The 15,646-nt window shown below is 48.1% G+C and overlaps 1 protein-coding gene across 1 annotated transcript in view; it reads left to right on the forward strand.

The window, feature by feature from the left end:
- The window catches only part of LOC120910487 (oocyte zinc finger protein XlCOF7.1-like), a 61,610-nt gene that overhangs the window by 30,450 nt on the left and 15,514 nt on the right, over positions 1-15,646 (forward strand). Inside the window, exons 14-20 of the mRNA XM_040322244.1 lie at positions 347-461; positions 981-1,816; positions 2,303-2,428; positions 3,097-3,190; positions 13,628-13,755; positions 14,180-14,365; positions 14,763-14,891. Of these exons, the coding sequence (XP_040178178.1) occupies positions 347-461; positions 981-1,816; positions 2,303-2,428; positions 3,097-3,190; positions 13,628-13,755; positions 14,180-14,365; positions 14,763-14,891 (1,614 nt within the window). The remainder of the gene's footprint in view (positions 1-346; positions 462-980; positions 1,817-2,302; positions 2,429-3,096; positions 3,191-13,627; positions 13,756-14,179; positions 14,366-14,762; positions 14,892-15,646) is intronic.

Raw genomic sequence — 15,646 nt, forward strand, 5'->3', positions numbered from 1 at the left:
TATCTAGGTCATTTGCATATTCGACGCGTAAATCTACGGAAGCGCCCCTTGCGGCCAGCGTAAATATGCACCCAAGATACGACGGCATAGGAGACTTGCGTCGGTCGTGTCTTGGCAAAATTCAGGCATAATCTGGTTTCCAGAATACGCGTAAAGATACGACGGCGCACATTTGGACTTACGACGGCATATCTGGAGATACGTCGTCGTAAGTCCTTTCTGAATCCGGCCCCTTATTTCCAAAATCTGCTAAAATTTCACTGATAAACAATAGCGGGGCATGATGATACGGATTGTTGCATGTAGTTTAATTTTAATGTTGTTTTCTTACCTATGTGACGTGTAGGGGGAGTCTCCAGGAGGTGGGACAAATGGCGCCATATTGCTAGAGGAAGACTTGTACCTAACAGATGAGCAGGAGACGAAGGAGGAGGAAGAGTCTACTCTGGACTTTGACGCGGGTGAGCACACTGATTGACAGCAAGCTCTTGCTCCGGCTGTTATCCCTGATTCTCATCTAGTTCAGTATGTCACATGGTGGTAGAGCAGGAAATTCCTCGTAGTACGTAGCTACGTTTGTGTTTGTAGCACGACAATTGTGTAACATTAGTATGCATGACAAGATCCTGGCACACGCCCTTTTGCATGTCTACTGACAGGAATCGTACCAGCCGATTGGCGAAAAAGCCCACGTTATACCAATTTTCAAAAAAGGGCGGAGACCTATTCCTGGAAACTACAGGCCTGTCAGTCTAACATCGATAGTATGTAAACTATTGTAGGGGATGATGAGGGATTATATCCAAGAATTGTATGCTATCTATAAAGATTAGGAATATAACAAAGGTTTTTCATAGTACAGGGAGGTAGCCATGATAAAGTTTAAAGTGTACTACTAGAGATTTGTCATATAGCAAATGTCTGTTCTGATCTATGGCGACCGTAGTGACATAATATTTAAATATGTCCTCTCTCTCTAGGCTATGAGTGCGATTACGACCAGGAACTCGACCATTACCACTCGTTGCCTGGAGACATCAACCTCAAGAAGTTCTCAGAGTACGACCAGGTCAACGCTGGGGACAACCCGACCGCCGAAGGGGGGAAAAATTTCATCTGCACCGAGTGTGGGAAGAGCTTTAGCCATTTCTCCTACCTCACCAAGCACCAGCGTTCCCATTCGGGGGAGAAGCCGTTTTCCTGCGCTGAATGTGGCAAGCGCTTCACCTACAAGCCCAGCTTGGCGGCCCACCAGAGGGTGCACACTGGGGAGAAGCCCTACGCCTGCTCAGAATGCGGGAAACTGTTTGCCAGCAAGTTTAACTTGAAGACTCACGAAAAGATCCACTCTGGGGACAAGCCGGTGGTCTGTCCGGCATGCGGAAAGTGTTTCAGCAACAATCCGGCTCTGGTAAAACACCTGCGGATCCACACTGGTGAGAAGCCCTTCTCCTGCAGCCAGTGCGGCAAGTTCTTCTCAAGCCGCTCTGGCCTAAACGCCCACCTCATACTTCACACAGGCGAGAAGCCCTTTATGTGTTCGGAATGTGGCAAGTCTTTCGCCAACCAGTCCAACCTCATCTCCCACCGCATTATCCACACTGGCGAGAAGCCCTACGCCTGCAACGAATGCGGCAAAGGCTTCGCCAACCAGTCCAACTTGGCTAAACACAAAATCATCCATACCGAAGAGAAGCCCTTCCTCTGCATGGAGTGTGGAAAATTCTTCACCCGGAAGGGTAGCCTAGACAAACATCGGCAGAGGATCCATGAAAAGACCAAACGTGTTCTCCATTCACCTGAACCGGTGAATTTTTAAGAGGGCTTCAATCTGGACTACAGTACCCCCCCCCCCCCTTTCCCCTCGAGTTGTGCAGGCAGTAGCTTGGCAGCCTCAGTTCTGTGCCTTGCCCTGAAAAGCCTTAGCCTGGCAAACCTAGCTAGATCTGATGAACGTTGAAGGCCCTGGACAGCCAAACCCTTCCTGTTTGTAGGGGCTCCCTTGACCATCAACCTCACATTTAAGTTGCAGAGAGAAAGCGAGACTTTATGGGTTGACGGAGCCAGGAACACGATGATGAAGGTTGCCCACTATGATTATTTGATGAGAATAAAAAAAAGCTAGCTGGTAGGTGATTCAAGGCTTCGGTCACCTCACCGGCCATGGTGGACCGATCCTTAAATTTTTCATCCAGCTTCTGAAAGATCCTACTGCTTTGGAGACTGGCTTGACCCAAAGGTAGCTATGGTGAAGTCCTGCTTCATCCATAATCATTTTGTTCTTTTGATATCTGTTATGCAGGACAGTGCTAAGATCACCCCCCCCCCCACAAACCAAGATGACTCAGATCTGCTGGCTACTACTCTGGTCTTCTTACAAAGGCCTGTGTCATTTTTTGGTGCTCAAAGGCGAGGTAGTTCTGCCACGGTGAGTACACATGCACCTTTTTAGAACTTCGGTCACATTATCAGCCAATATGCAAGACCATTAATATGGGATGTGGGTGAAGCTGGGAGCACAAGTGCAAAGGTTCCAAAAGATCCTCAAAAACCATTGGTGGAATGATCCTTCAAGTCTTCATCCATCTTCTGAAGTATCCCACTGCTTTGGAGATGAGCTTGACCCAAAGGTAGCGCTCGTGAAGTCCTGCTACATCCATAATCATTCTGTTTTTGTGATTTCTGCGGTGCAGGACATTACTAAGATCACTCAACAACCCTAAATGTCTCTGATCTGCTCCAAAGATCTGCTGGTCACTACTCGCCTCCTCCTCACGAAGGCCCTTCTCATTTTTTAGGTACCCAAGGCCTCGAAGGTGAGGTTGCACATGCACCTAGAACTCGGTCACATTATCAGCCATGTAAAGTCTAATGTGTGTTAGATCTATAATATGCTTTGGGAGGCGGGGGGGAAGCTTGGAGCGCAAGTGCAAAGGTTCCAAAGAGATCCTCTAAAACTGGTGGAATGATCCTTCAGTTCCTCATCCAGCTCCTTGAAGGATCCTGCTGCTTTAGGGTTGGGCTTGACCCAGAGGTTGCTCTTATAGAGTCCTGCTCGATCCATAACCATTCTGTTCTTCTATATCTGTAATGCAGAACATTGCTAAGATCACCCCCGCAAACCAAGACGTCTCGGCTCTGCTGGTTACTACTCTGGTCTTCTATTTTTTTGGTGCCCAGAGCCTTGGAGGTGAGGTAGCATTGCCATGGTGGGTACACGTGCAACTTCAAAAACTTTGTGAAGGACCTTTTAACAGTAACTGTCTATACAAAAGGGGAGGGGGGTCATTTACCAAACTTGATAGCTTTTTTTTTGAAAAACTGAAGGTTTGGACTGTGCCTATTTGCCCAATGGGCTTTCGGTAGGTATAGTAGCACTACATTCAATCAAAGGAACTCTACAAAATGTATTTGAACAGATAGGTAACAAAACAATTGTTCGAGAGACAGGGTGCCTTTCACTGAGAAACCACATCATCTTTTCCCGTCCACAAAATCCCTGTGCTTCTTACTGATGGCTACGTGTGCTAGAGGCAGGGCTGCGATTAGAAACCACGGGGCCCTGTACAGCCAACCTGACGGGCCCCCCAAATACAGTTTATTACTCTTATGAATGAACAAAGTGATTGGTACCGATTTACCAGTGGCGTAGCGTGGGTTGTCAGCGCCTGGGGCAAGGCAAGTAATTTTCGCCCCCCTGACCCATGGACTTGCCTATTTTCAGCTAGCTCCAGTCTGGTCACATGATCCACTGTGTGAGACAGTGGTGGCTGTAGGGAAGAGGAGAGCGTGCTTGATAATGACCGGTAAAGCCTGGAGTGGTGACATCATGCATATGTTCCTATGTCCCATCTGTTGTTGATGTTCCCTCCTCTCCACACTCGTGACAGCACCCCTCTAAATTTTGCGCCTGGGGCGGTGGCCCCCTTGCACCCCCCCACGCTACTCCACTGCCGATTACTCATTGTGTTAATTCAGGAAAGGGGCTGATAAATCTGATCCTGTTGTGTCGGCGGGAAACTGATGGTTCTCTAATTGCCCCTCACCAACACCGATCACCCTTCCTGCCCACATCAGATTCACCCTGCTGACTGGGCCTCCCTGCTGGCCCAGGCCCCATACAGAAGGACCAGTGGTAGGTACCCTCTTATCCATGGCCCTGGCTAGAGGCACGTAGCTGAACTTATGAAAGGGAGAGGTCTCCAAGTGATGATGTTACTACTATTCCAAAGTGGAGGCGGGACGTAGAAATAAAAATCCTTATATTGGTTTGCACTTCTCCTTAGGGCATGTAGTGTACAAATGAATAGATGTCAAACGCCACGCCAAACTGGGTATCTGCCTGCTTAAAGCTCATTTCCGAGAAGATATTGCTCCCTCTGATTGCTGGTGTACTCACCTAAAGTTGCAATCACTTGGCGCTCCGGTCCAGAATCTTCTATCCTTTTATATTTCCATGCGATGTGGTCCTTCAAGGAGAAGTCCAGCCTGAGCTTTTTAGGCTGGGCTTCTCCTCTGGGTCACAGAAGTGCAATTCAAGTGCAGTCCATGGATCTGAAGAAGAGGGTACCTACCCTCGAAACATGTTAGAAATTGGACGTGTCTTCCCTACGCTGGGATTGGCTCAGTGTGTGGGTCACTGTGGATATTGATGACCTTGATATCATGTGCTGTTTGTGAGTACACATCTGTTTACCTTTTTAAAAACGCTTTAATGAAGAAGGTTAACTGATGTGTACTCACGAACCACCCAAGATATCAAGGTCATCAATATCCACAGTGACCCACACACTGAGCCAATCCCAGCGTAGGGAAGACACTTCCAATTTGTAACATGTTTCGAGGGTAGGTACCCTCTTCTTCAGATCCCGCACACTCTGGTCCACTGCTTCCAACCCCAACGCAAGGATGACGCTTCCAATTTCGAACGTGTCTCGGGGGTAGGTACCCTCTTCAGATCCCTGGACTCTGAAGAAGAGGGTACCTTCCCTCGAAACACGTCAGCCATTGCAAGTGTCTTCCCTGCAACAGAGGCTCCATCAAGGATCGCAACAAGGTGTTCCATAGTGGTGGGAGGAGGTGGTCTACCTCATCGTTGCTCCTCCAGCGGTAGGAAAGCAGAGCCAGAAACTTGGCTTCCTCTCCGGGGGGGGGGTGTTAAAGCCGTCAACACTAACTAAAAAAAAAAAGTGTTATATACGAAAGAATGTTTCAGCATGGAAAAAAAAAATCAAATCATGTGAAAGTGGGAAGAAAAAGCTTTTGATTGTTCAAGGGACATTTTGGTCTAAATACAGACTACCTGCCCCTCATTTTTTAAACATCCTGGAATAAATCTGGGAGGACACCGTCTGTGGGTTCCGAGCTCTGCCCTCTGTAGGGTTCCAAGCTCCGCCCTCTGTAGGGTTCCGAGCTCCGCCCTCTGTAGGGTTCCAAGCTCTGCCCTCTGTAGGGTTCCAAGCTCTGCCCTCTGTAGGGTTCCAAGCTCTGCCCTCTGTAAGGTTCCAAGCTCTGCCCTCTGTAGGGTTCCGAGCTCTGCCCTCTGTAGGGTTCCGAGCTCCGCCCTCTGTAGGGTTCCGAGCTCCGCCCTCTGTAGGGTTCCGAGCTCCGCCCTCTGTAGGGTTCCGAGCTCCGCCCTCTGTAGGGTTCCGAGCTCTGTAGGGTTCCAAGCTCCGCCCTCTGTAGGGTTCCAAGCTCCGCCCTCTGTAGGGTTCCAAGCTCCGCCCTCTGTAGGGTTCCAAGCTCCGCCCTCTGTAGTCCATAGAGAGGAAGCCTGCACAGAATCCTATGACAAGACTGCCGTCCTAAGCGGGAGCACTGTGAAAAGCCAGCTGAATGTATCTGGAATGAATTAGAAGGAACTCAGGAGTAAAGTTGAAGAAGGGTTCACGTTCTGACTTTACCACGGCTGCAGTGTTTCCTGGAGCCATTTGCTTGTTTCCCTTTTAAATATCAGAAGTGGAATTCTTCCCTGTCGGCTCAGAGGTGTGCAGGGCACATAGTGGGCACCATAGAGACTCCAGGGGGCAAGCGAGGTGCTCCCTGGAATAATGAATTGTACAACAAAGCCGGACCCCCAACTCATTTTCATACATAGAAATGCATTTGTTCAGTCTAAAATATACTTTTATTCAATAAAAATGTATATAGTCTGAATTGGAGTGTGTGTGTGCTTTACTAGATTTATCTGAGAGAGTGTAGGTAGCTTGATAAGATAATATGTATAGATTTAGGAGAAGATAGATCAATAGAGAGATGGATGCGATAGATAGAATGGATGGACCGATAGATACTATGGCCCGGATTCACGTAGCACTTACGCAGACGTTTCTCGAGATACGCCGCGTAAGTGCACAAATGCGCCGTCGTATCTATGCGCCTGACTCTGAAAGCAAGATACGCCTGTAAATAGGCTTCATCCGACCGACGTAAGTTTCCTACGCCATCGAATCGTGGGCGCATATTTACGCTGGCCGCAGGGGGCCCTCCCATTGATTTACGATTCGAATATGCAAATGAGTGAGATACGCCTATTTCACGAACGTACTAATATACGCAAGTCGTACGTCCGGCGTAAAGTTAAGCCTCATAAAGCAGGTGTAAGTCAGCAGCATCGATGCAAATGGCTGCACCAGGGAACACAGCCGTCGTTTACGTAGTACGTGAATCGGGCTAGTCGTAGGTTACGTTCAAGTTGTAGGCAGTGATTCGACGTAAATTAGGCAGTTGTTTCGGCCACAAAAGATATATACTGTATTTATTGGCGCTGCCTTGGAGGGGACAGGGAGGGGGCAGGACGAGCACCGTCCGATTACATGAAGAGAATCTCCTGTTTACTCAGCAGCGTCTCTATTGAAAGTCCCATCTCCTGGGATGCCATTGGACGACTGTTCTGTCTATCATAGGAGGCGGGACTTTGAAGTAAATTGGCCACAGGGTAAATAAGAGATTCTCCTGTTTGTAATCTGTCGGCACTCATCCCGCCCCCCTCCCTCTGCCCTGCAGACTGGCATCGTTCAGGCTGCATTGGTTGCAATGGTAAGGCTGCATTGGTTGCAATGGTGAGGCTGCATTCATGGCAATGGTAAGCCTGCATTCATGGCAATGGTAAGCCCGTGCGTTTTATACGCCGATAAATACGGTATATCCAAATAACACGCCCAAGCTCATCCTTAGTCCTAAGCATCGCTCTGGGATTCGTTGGGGCCACAAAAGAAAAATATACAGTATATCCAAATAACATGCCCGAGCTCATCTCTTCACCACACACAGCCACAAAGGCAAGAGAATTCTTGTTGGGCCGTGTATTAGTTGCTCGTACGAACACACTTAGAACAAATTTTAATGGTTCAAAGAATGTTCACTTCATCAAATCTGGCCCTCTTTGAAAAAAGTTTGGACACCCCGGCTTTACACTTTCTTGGCATGCGGCTCACGGCATGAGTCCGGTGTGTCCTCGTTCACCATTTTAGGTATGATTTCAGCCCGAATTATGGGCTGAAATCAGACCTGAAATAGACCAAAAGATACACAGGGCTCCATAGAGTAGGGTGACCAGACATCCCCGGTTTCAGGGGACAGTCCCCGGATTGAGCACACTGTCCCCAGACCAAGTCCTTCCACGGATTTGTCCCCAGATTGGATTTGAACAGGGGCTGAGTGAATTTTTTTCCATTATCTGTGCCCCTTTTCTGATGATCATGTGCTGGTCGGAGCGGAGGGAATATTTCTTCAGTTTCGGGTGTATGCCCATTCAGCTCCGCTCGCCAATACCCAATAAACTGACTTTAGTAGGGGTTCCCCAAGACCACCCATTTTTTGAGGGTTCCTTTGGGATAACGATTGAAAAAAGGCTCTGCCATATAGAGGGAGGTCTCTGACATATAGAGGGGGCTCTGATGTATAAGGAGGTCTCTGACATATAGAGGGGGCTCTGATGTATAGGGAGGTCTCTGACATATAGAGGGGGCTCTGATGTATAAGGAGGTCTCTGACATATAGGGAGGACTTAGACATATAGAGGGGGCTCTGATGTATAAGGAGGTCTCTGACATATAGAGGGGGGTATCTGATGTATAAGGAGGTCTCTGACATATAGAGGGGGCTCTGATGTATAGGGAGGCCTCTGACATATAGAGGGGGCTCTGATGTATAAGGAGGTCTCTGACATATAGAGGGGGCTCTGATGTATAGTGAGGTCTCTGACATATAGAGGGGGCTCTGATGTATAAGGAGGTCTCTGACATATAGAGGGGGCTCTGATGTATAAGGTGGTCTCTGACATATAGAGGGGGCTCTGATGTATAAGGTGGTCTCTGACATATAGAGGGGGCTATGTTGTATAGGGAGGTCTCTGACATATAGAGGGGGCTCTGATGTATAGGGAGGTCTTTGACATATAGAGGGAACACTGATGTATAGGGAGGTCTCTGACATATAGAGGGGGCTCTTCTGTATAAGGAGGTCTCTGACATATAGAGGGGGCTCTTCTGTATAAGGAGGTCTCTGACATATAGAGGGGGCTCTGATGTATTGGGAGGTCTCTGACATATAGAGGGGGCTCTGATGTAAATGAAGGTCTCTGACATTAAGAGGGGGCTCTGATGTATAGGGGGGTCTCTGACATATAGAGGGGGCTCTGGTGTATAAGGAGGTCTCTGACATATAGAGGGGGCTCTGATGTATAAGGAGGTCTCTGACATTAAGAGGGGGCTCTGATGTATAGGGGGGTCTCTGACATATAGAGGGGGCTCTGATGTATAGGGAGGTCTCTGATGTATAAGGAGGCCTCTGACATATAGAGGGGGATCTGATGTATAGGGAGGTCTCTGACATATAGAGGGGGCTCGGATGTATACGGAGGTCTCTGACATATAGAGGGGGCTCTGATGTATAGGGGGGTCTCTGACATATAGAGGGGGCTCTGATGTATAAGGAGGTCTCTGACATATAGAGGGGGCTCTGATGTATAAGGAGGTCTCTGACATATAGAGGGGGGCGCTGATGTATAGGGGGGTCTCTGACATATAGAGGGGGCTCTGATGTATAAGGAGGTCTCTGACATATAGAGGGGGCTCTGATGTATAAGGAGGTCTCTGACATATAGAGGGGGCTCTGATGTATAAGGAGGTCTCTGACATATAGAGGGGGCTCTGATGTATAAGGAGGTCTCTGACATATAGAGGGGGCTCTGATGTATAGTGAGGTCTCTGACATATAGAGGGGGCTCTGATGTATAAGGAGGTCTCTGACATATAGAGGGGGCTCTGATGTATAAGGAGGTCTCTGACATATAGAGGGGGCTCTGATGTATAAGGAGGTCTCTGACATATAGAGGGGGCTCTGATGTATAAGGAGGTCTCTGACATATAGAGGGGGCTCTGATGTATAAGAAGGTCTCTGACATATAGAGGGGGCTCTGATGTATAGGGAGGTCTCTGACATATAGAGGGGGCTCTGATGTATTGGGAGGTCTCTGACATATAGAGGGGGCTCTGATGTATAAGGAGGTCTCTGACATATAGAAGGGGCTCTGATGTATAAGGAGGTCTCTGACATATAGAGGGGGCTCTGATGTATAAGGAGGTCTCTGACATATAGAGGGGGCTCTGATGTATAAGGAGGTCTCTGACATATATAGGGGGCTCTGATTTATAGGGAGGCCTCTGACATATAGAGGGGGCTCTGATGTATTGGGAGGTCTCTGACATATAGAGGGGGCTCTGATGTATAAGGAGGTCTCTGACATATAGAAGGGGCTCTGATGTATAGGGAGGTCTCTGACATATAGAGGGGGCTCTGATGTATAAGGAGGTCTCTGACATATAGAGGGGGCTCTGATGTATAAGGAGGTCTCTGACATATATAGGGGGCTCTGATTTATAGGGAGGCCTCTGACATATAGAGGGGGCTCTGATGTATAGGGAGGTCTCTGACAATTTAAAAAAAAAAATGTTTTACTTTTTGCTATAATAAATATCCCTAAAAAATATATTAAAAAAAAAATGTTTCCTCAGTTTAGGCCGATACGTATTATTCTACATATTTTTGGGAAAATAAAATGCAATAAGCATTTATTGATTGGTTTTCGCAAAAGTTATAGCGTCTACAAAATAGGGGATAGTTTTATGACATTTTTTTTTTTACTAGTAACGGCAGCGATTTTTATCGTGACTGCGACAATACGGCGGACACATCGGACACTTTTGGGACCATTGTCATTTTTATAGCGATCAGTGCTATAAAAATGCATGGATTACTGTAAAAATGACACTGGCAGTGAAGGGGTTAACCTGTAGGGGGGCACTGATGGGGTTAAGTGTGTCCTAGGGAGTGATTCTAACTGCTAGGGGGAGTGGCTACGAGTGACACGTCACTGATCGCTGTTCCCGATGACAGGGAACAGACGATCAGTGACATGTCACTAGGAAGACTGGGGAGATGTTGTGTTTACACGACATCTCCCCGTTCTTCAGCTTCGTCACACGGTCGCGGGACACCAGCGGACATCGAGTCCGCGGGTCCCGCGGGCACGGTCACGGAGCTTGCGCCAGGGTCGCGAACGCGCCGGTGTAGTGTCACAGTTTGCTGCCTATCGTAGAATGCTGCGGAAGTCACGTGGCGGCCAACTGCGCATGCGCGATGCGTTCCAATGGATTTACGACAGTACACACCAGCGAACCCGGCATTCAGAGCGACGTGGATTTAGAGAAAAGTGGCCAGTCGCTCCGCCTCCTGGCTCTTTTTTTAACATCCTCCAATCCACGGGGATGTTAAGGAAAGAGCCTGGATGCCGACCGAGGTTTCACTGGTGTGTACTGTCGTGAATCCATTGGAACGCATCGCATTTGCGTTTGGAACGCATCGCACATGCGCAGTTGGACGCCACGTGACTTCCGGAGCATTCTAGGATAGGCAGCAAACTGTGACAATACACCGGCAAATTAAATGGGACGTATATGTACGCCCATTTGCCCAGCCGTGCCATTCTGTCGACGTAAAAGGTCGTGCGGCGGTCGGCAATCAGTTAATATTCTTTCACAGGATTTATATAGCGCTTTACAATATAAAAATCTTTTAATAAAGACATCTTTAGCTTGTTTTATCGTTTTTACTTTGTCCTATGAATGGGGACATATTATTTGGAATAATATGCAGCTTATGTCTTCAATTTGTTGTTATGGGTGCAAAAAATGACAAATGCAGATCAGAGATCACAAGCTGGAACTAATAACGTGCCGCAATTGTTTCCAAGGGGGGCAGGTGTTGACGGGACTCGCTGGAACGCATAATGAGGAGACGCAAAACACGGAAGTCGCATTCAGCCAGCGTCTGGAGCGAAGGCGGAAGTCAGCTAAGTGCGGTGCGGCTTGTGGCACGCAGAACGCGGAAGCGCCGTGGAACGCAAAACCAGGAAGCACACCTCTGACAGAGCCATCCTCTTCCGGTGTGATAGGACTGAAGGGGGACAGAGAAAAGGGTCCTTACGGTAAGTCCTGGGCTTGTGTGTCAGATGGAGATTAATGGCTGTTTAGAGTCTCTTTGGAGGATTTGTAGCAGGATAATGTTTAGTCCCTTTAAGCCACATTGTGTGTTCATTGGGCATCCTTATAATTCACCTCATTATAGTTTATTACCCCAAAATGGTACAATATCAGTCCCTTCCTCCGCCCCAGGACAGCGGACCGCGCGATATTTCATTCATTCCGCCATTTGAAGGGATACTCTACTCAGAACAAAAAAAAGGCACGTCGTGTGGGTTCACTTCTCATCCATAGGGGGGCGCCATGGTGTGCCGGCCAATCACACAGCCAAACAGGGCGTTTTGGGAATGCTGCACCCCCACTGAGGTGTTCTCAGCTCCGCCCACACAGCTAACGGGCCCTAGCCCCCCAACGTCACCCAATTGGAACCTTCTGAAGTTACAACATTGGCCACTAGGGGGTCACCCACCTGAAACCCTCCAATGTTACATAACCACCAGATGGCCCCTAGAGGGTCAACCCTCCAGGAACTTTCCAATGTTATGACATGACTGCTAATGTGTCATTCACCGAAACCCTCTGATATTATGACATGGCCACTAGGGGGTAACCTACCCGAAGACCTCCAGTGTTATGACATGACCACCAGGTGATCATCTATCTTATACACGGCCACTAGGGGGTCACCCACTTGGAATCATACAATGTTATAACGTTGGCACTAGGGGGCCGCCCACCCGGAACCTTTTGATATCATAATCATACAATGTTATGACATGGCCACCCACCTGGAACACGCTGATTTTATGACATGGTCACAAGGGGGTCACCCTCTTGAACACTCTTTCTTTCTTTTTCTTTTTTTTTTTTTTAAGTGTATTTTGTGCGTGTACTCGAGAGAGGAGCCGGACTTGGGAGTAGGCAGGCCTCCCCCAGAGGCAATCTGCCACCTTTCTCCATGCCCCGGGTGGCAATGGCGGGTGTGTGAGTGGGTCCTCCCACACAGCCCGCCCTACCTGCTCCGCTTTGAAGCCCAACGGGGCAGAGGGACTCCCTATAAGGGAGTGAGAGGATCTAGCCCGCTCAACCAGCCCCGTTAGTCCTTCGCCTCTCTTTTTAGAGACCGCGTGGTCAAAGTGCGTGCATGTTAACCCAATTTCGAGTGCGTGTGTAAGTGTGGTGGTTTTTGTGGGAGGGGGGTGGGCGTACTAAGCGCAAGCTTACCTCGCATAGCACACCCACCGGGAGCCGGGCTGAGACCACCAAACTCAATTCACATGTAGCCGAGACCGGGATCCGAACCCCTGGCTGCAGAGGTGAATGGCTTGTCAGCGCAGTGCCAATCGCGTTGAGCCACCGCAGCTCCACCCTCTTGAACACTCTAATGTTATGACATGGCTATTAGGAGGTCACCCACCTGGAACTCCCCAATGTTATAATATGGCCACTAGGGGGTCACCCACCTGGAACCGGCTGATGTTCTAACATCTGGAACCCTTTGTTTTTATGACATGACTACTGGGGGGGGGGGGGGAATCACTCACTTGGAACCCTCTGATGTAATGACTACTAGGAGGTCACCCATCTGGAACCCTCTGATGTTATGATATGGCCACTAGGGGGTCACCCACCTAGAACAAGCCGTTGTGCTGGCCAGCCCCATAGCTAAAAGTGTATTTTTTGGGAACACTGTACCTTCTTTGAGGTGTTATCAACCCCACCCACGCAGCTTGGGACAGCACCCACCTGGAACCCACCGATGTTAAAACATAGCCACTAGGGGGTCACCCACCTGGAAACCTTCAATGTTATGACGTGCACGCTCGGGGTTACCCGGCTGATACCCTCTGATATTATGACATGACCACTAGGTGGCCACTCTCCTAGAACCATTCCATGATATGACATGACCACTAGTGGATCACCCGCGTGGTAACCAGTAGGATTGCAGGCATGCTGTGGCTCAATCAATGGTCAGGTTGAACCCTCCATAGATCCTTTAACAAGGTTCCGTAAGACGGTCAGTGTAAAGTCAGTCCATTTCTGGTTAATTCCTGAAGCGATTTTTTAAATAATGCAGGAGAGTCCTCACTAATGATTCTCCAAAACCCCTACCATGTGTTCTTATGTCTCTTCCAAAACAGGCCGTCCCCAAACCGGGTCCTTAGCACCGGGGCCTGAGCCCAGCCTCAAGATGGAGAAGGATCGGAGTCACGTGACTAAGCAAATAATTAAGCTCACCCTGAAGATACTCTACATGCTGACCGGAGAGGTGAGGAGGATTCTGGGAGGTCACATGACATCACTCTTATCTCTATTAATAAAAACACAGACCTGACTGGAGAGGTGAGGAGGATTCTGGGAGGTCACATGACATCTCTCTTATCTCTATTAATAAAGCACAGACCTGACCGGAGAGGTGAGGAGGATTCTGGGAGGTCACATGACATCACTCTTATCTCTATTAAAAAAAAAACACAGACCTGACCGGAGAGGTGAGGAGGATTCTGGGAGGTCACATGACATCACTCTTATCTCTATTAAAAAAAAAACACAGACCTGACCGGAGAGGTGAGGAGGATTCTGGGAGGTCACATGACATCACTCTTAGCTCTATTAATAAAACACAGACCTGACCGCAGAGGTGAGATCTTGACTTGTCGGAAGGAAATTTCATAATGTTCTTCTTTATATAGGTTTATGTTCCCGATACAAACTCCAGCGATTGTGTGACACCCGGGAGCCACCCCCTTGTCTCAGGTGGATGGAGGGGGATCCAGAGCTCCACCAAGGACCCTCCTCCTCCCTCTGTGATGATTGAGAAAAACAATGTCAAGATCCTAGAAGTCATCCAGAAGATCATTGAGCTGCTGACAGGAGAGGTGAGCGGTGCCGGGAATTCTGGGACATTATCCAGTAACAGACAAGGGATGTGTCTGGATGGTGACGGTATCATTGTGTGTGTCAGGTTCCTATAAGGTGTCAGGATGTCACTGTCTATTTCTCCATGGAGGAGTGGGAGTATATAGAAGGACACAAGGATCTCTACAAGGACGTCATGATGGAGAATCAGCCGCCCCTCACATCACCGGGTAAGAGGAGACTTTTATTGTAAAGGAGAGAGCAGTACGGAGGGTCCATCTAGATCCCCCATCTGACTCAATGATCTGACCGCCCTTACGCGTTACGTCCGATCAAGCATTTATTGTCCCTTGTTTATTAAGAGGTCTATAAGCAGTGCTTTGTATTCAGTCAGTGTGTGTGTTTCCTACAGATGGATCCAGTAATGGGAACCCACCAGAGAGATGTCCCCGTCCTCTGTATTCCCGGGACTCCACACAGGAAGAAATCATCCCTGAGGATTCTGCTGAAGAACTCCACCAGCCCTTTCACCAAACGGTCTCTGAGGTATATCATACAATGAGGAGACATTTTCATGTCGTATTGTTATCGCAAGGGAGGCTTACATTCTTTGTGATAGCAATAAAAGCGCCCCCAGTCCCCGCACACAGTAGTAGGTCACGCCCACATATGTAAACGGTGTTTGCGTCACACATATGAGGTATCGGCGCGAACGTCCGAGCGAGAGCAGCAATTCTAGCACTAGACCTTCTCTGTAACTCTAAACTGGTCAGCAAAAATTGAAAGTGTCGCCTATGGAGATTTTTAAGCTCCGTAGTTTGGCGCTATTCCACGAGCGTGCGCAATTTTGAAGTGTGACATATTGGGTTTCTATTTACTTGGTGTAACAGCATGTTTCACATTTTACAAAAAAAAATTGGGGTATATATTATGTTCTCAATATGCAGGTTAAGAGCCTTGCCCCTTTTTGTGATTCGGCACTGCGTCGCTTTAACTGATAATTGCGCGGTCGTGCGACGTGGCTCCCAAACAAAATTGGCGTCCTTTTTTCCCCACAAATAGAGCTTTCTTTTGGTGGTATTTGATCACCTCTGCGGTCTTTATTTGTTGTGCTATAAACAAAAATAGAGCGACAATTTTGAAAAAAAAAACAATATTTTTTACTTGTTGCTGTAATAAATATCCCCCAAAAAGATATATAAATTTTTTTTCCCTCAGTTTAGGCCGATACGTATTCTTCTACCTATTTTTGGTAAGAAAAATCGCAATAATCGTTTATCGATTGGTTTGCGCAAAATTTA

The sequence above is a fragment of the Rana temporaria genome, chromosome 8 (assembly GCF_905171775.1).
Source record: "Rana temporaria chromosome 8, aRanTem1.1, whole genome shotgun sequence".
In the NCBI taxonomy this organism is placed as follows: domain Eukaryota; kingdom Metazoa; phylum Chordata; class Amphibia; order Anura; family Ranidae; genus Rana; species Rana temporaria.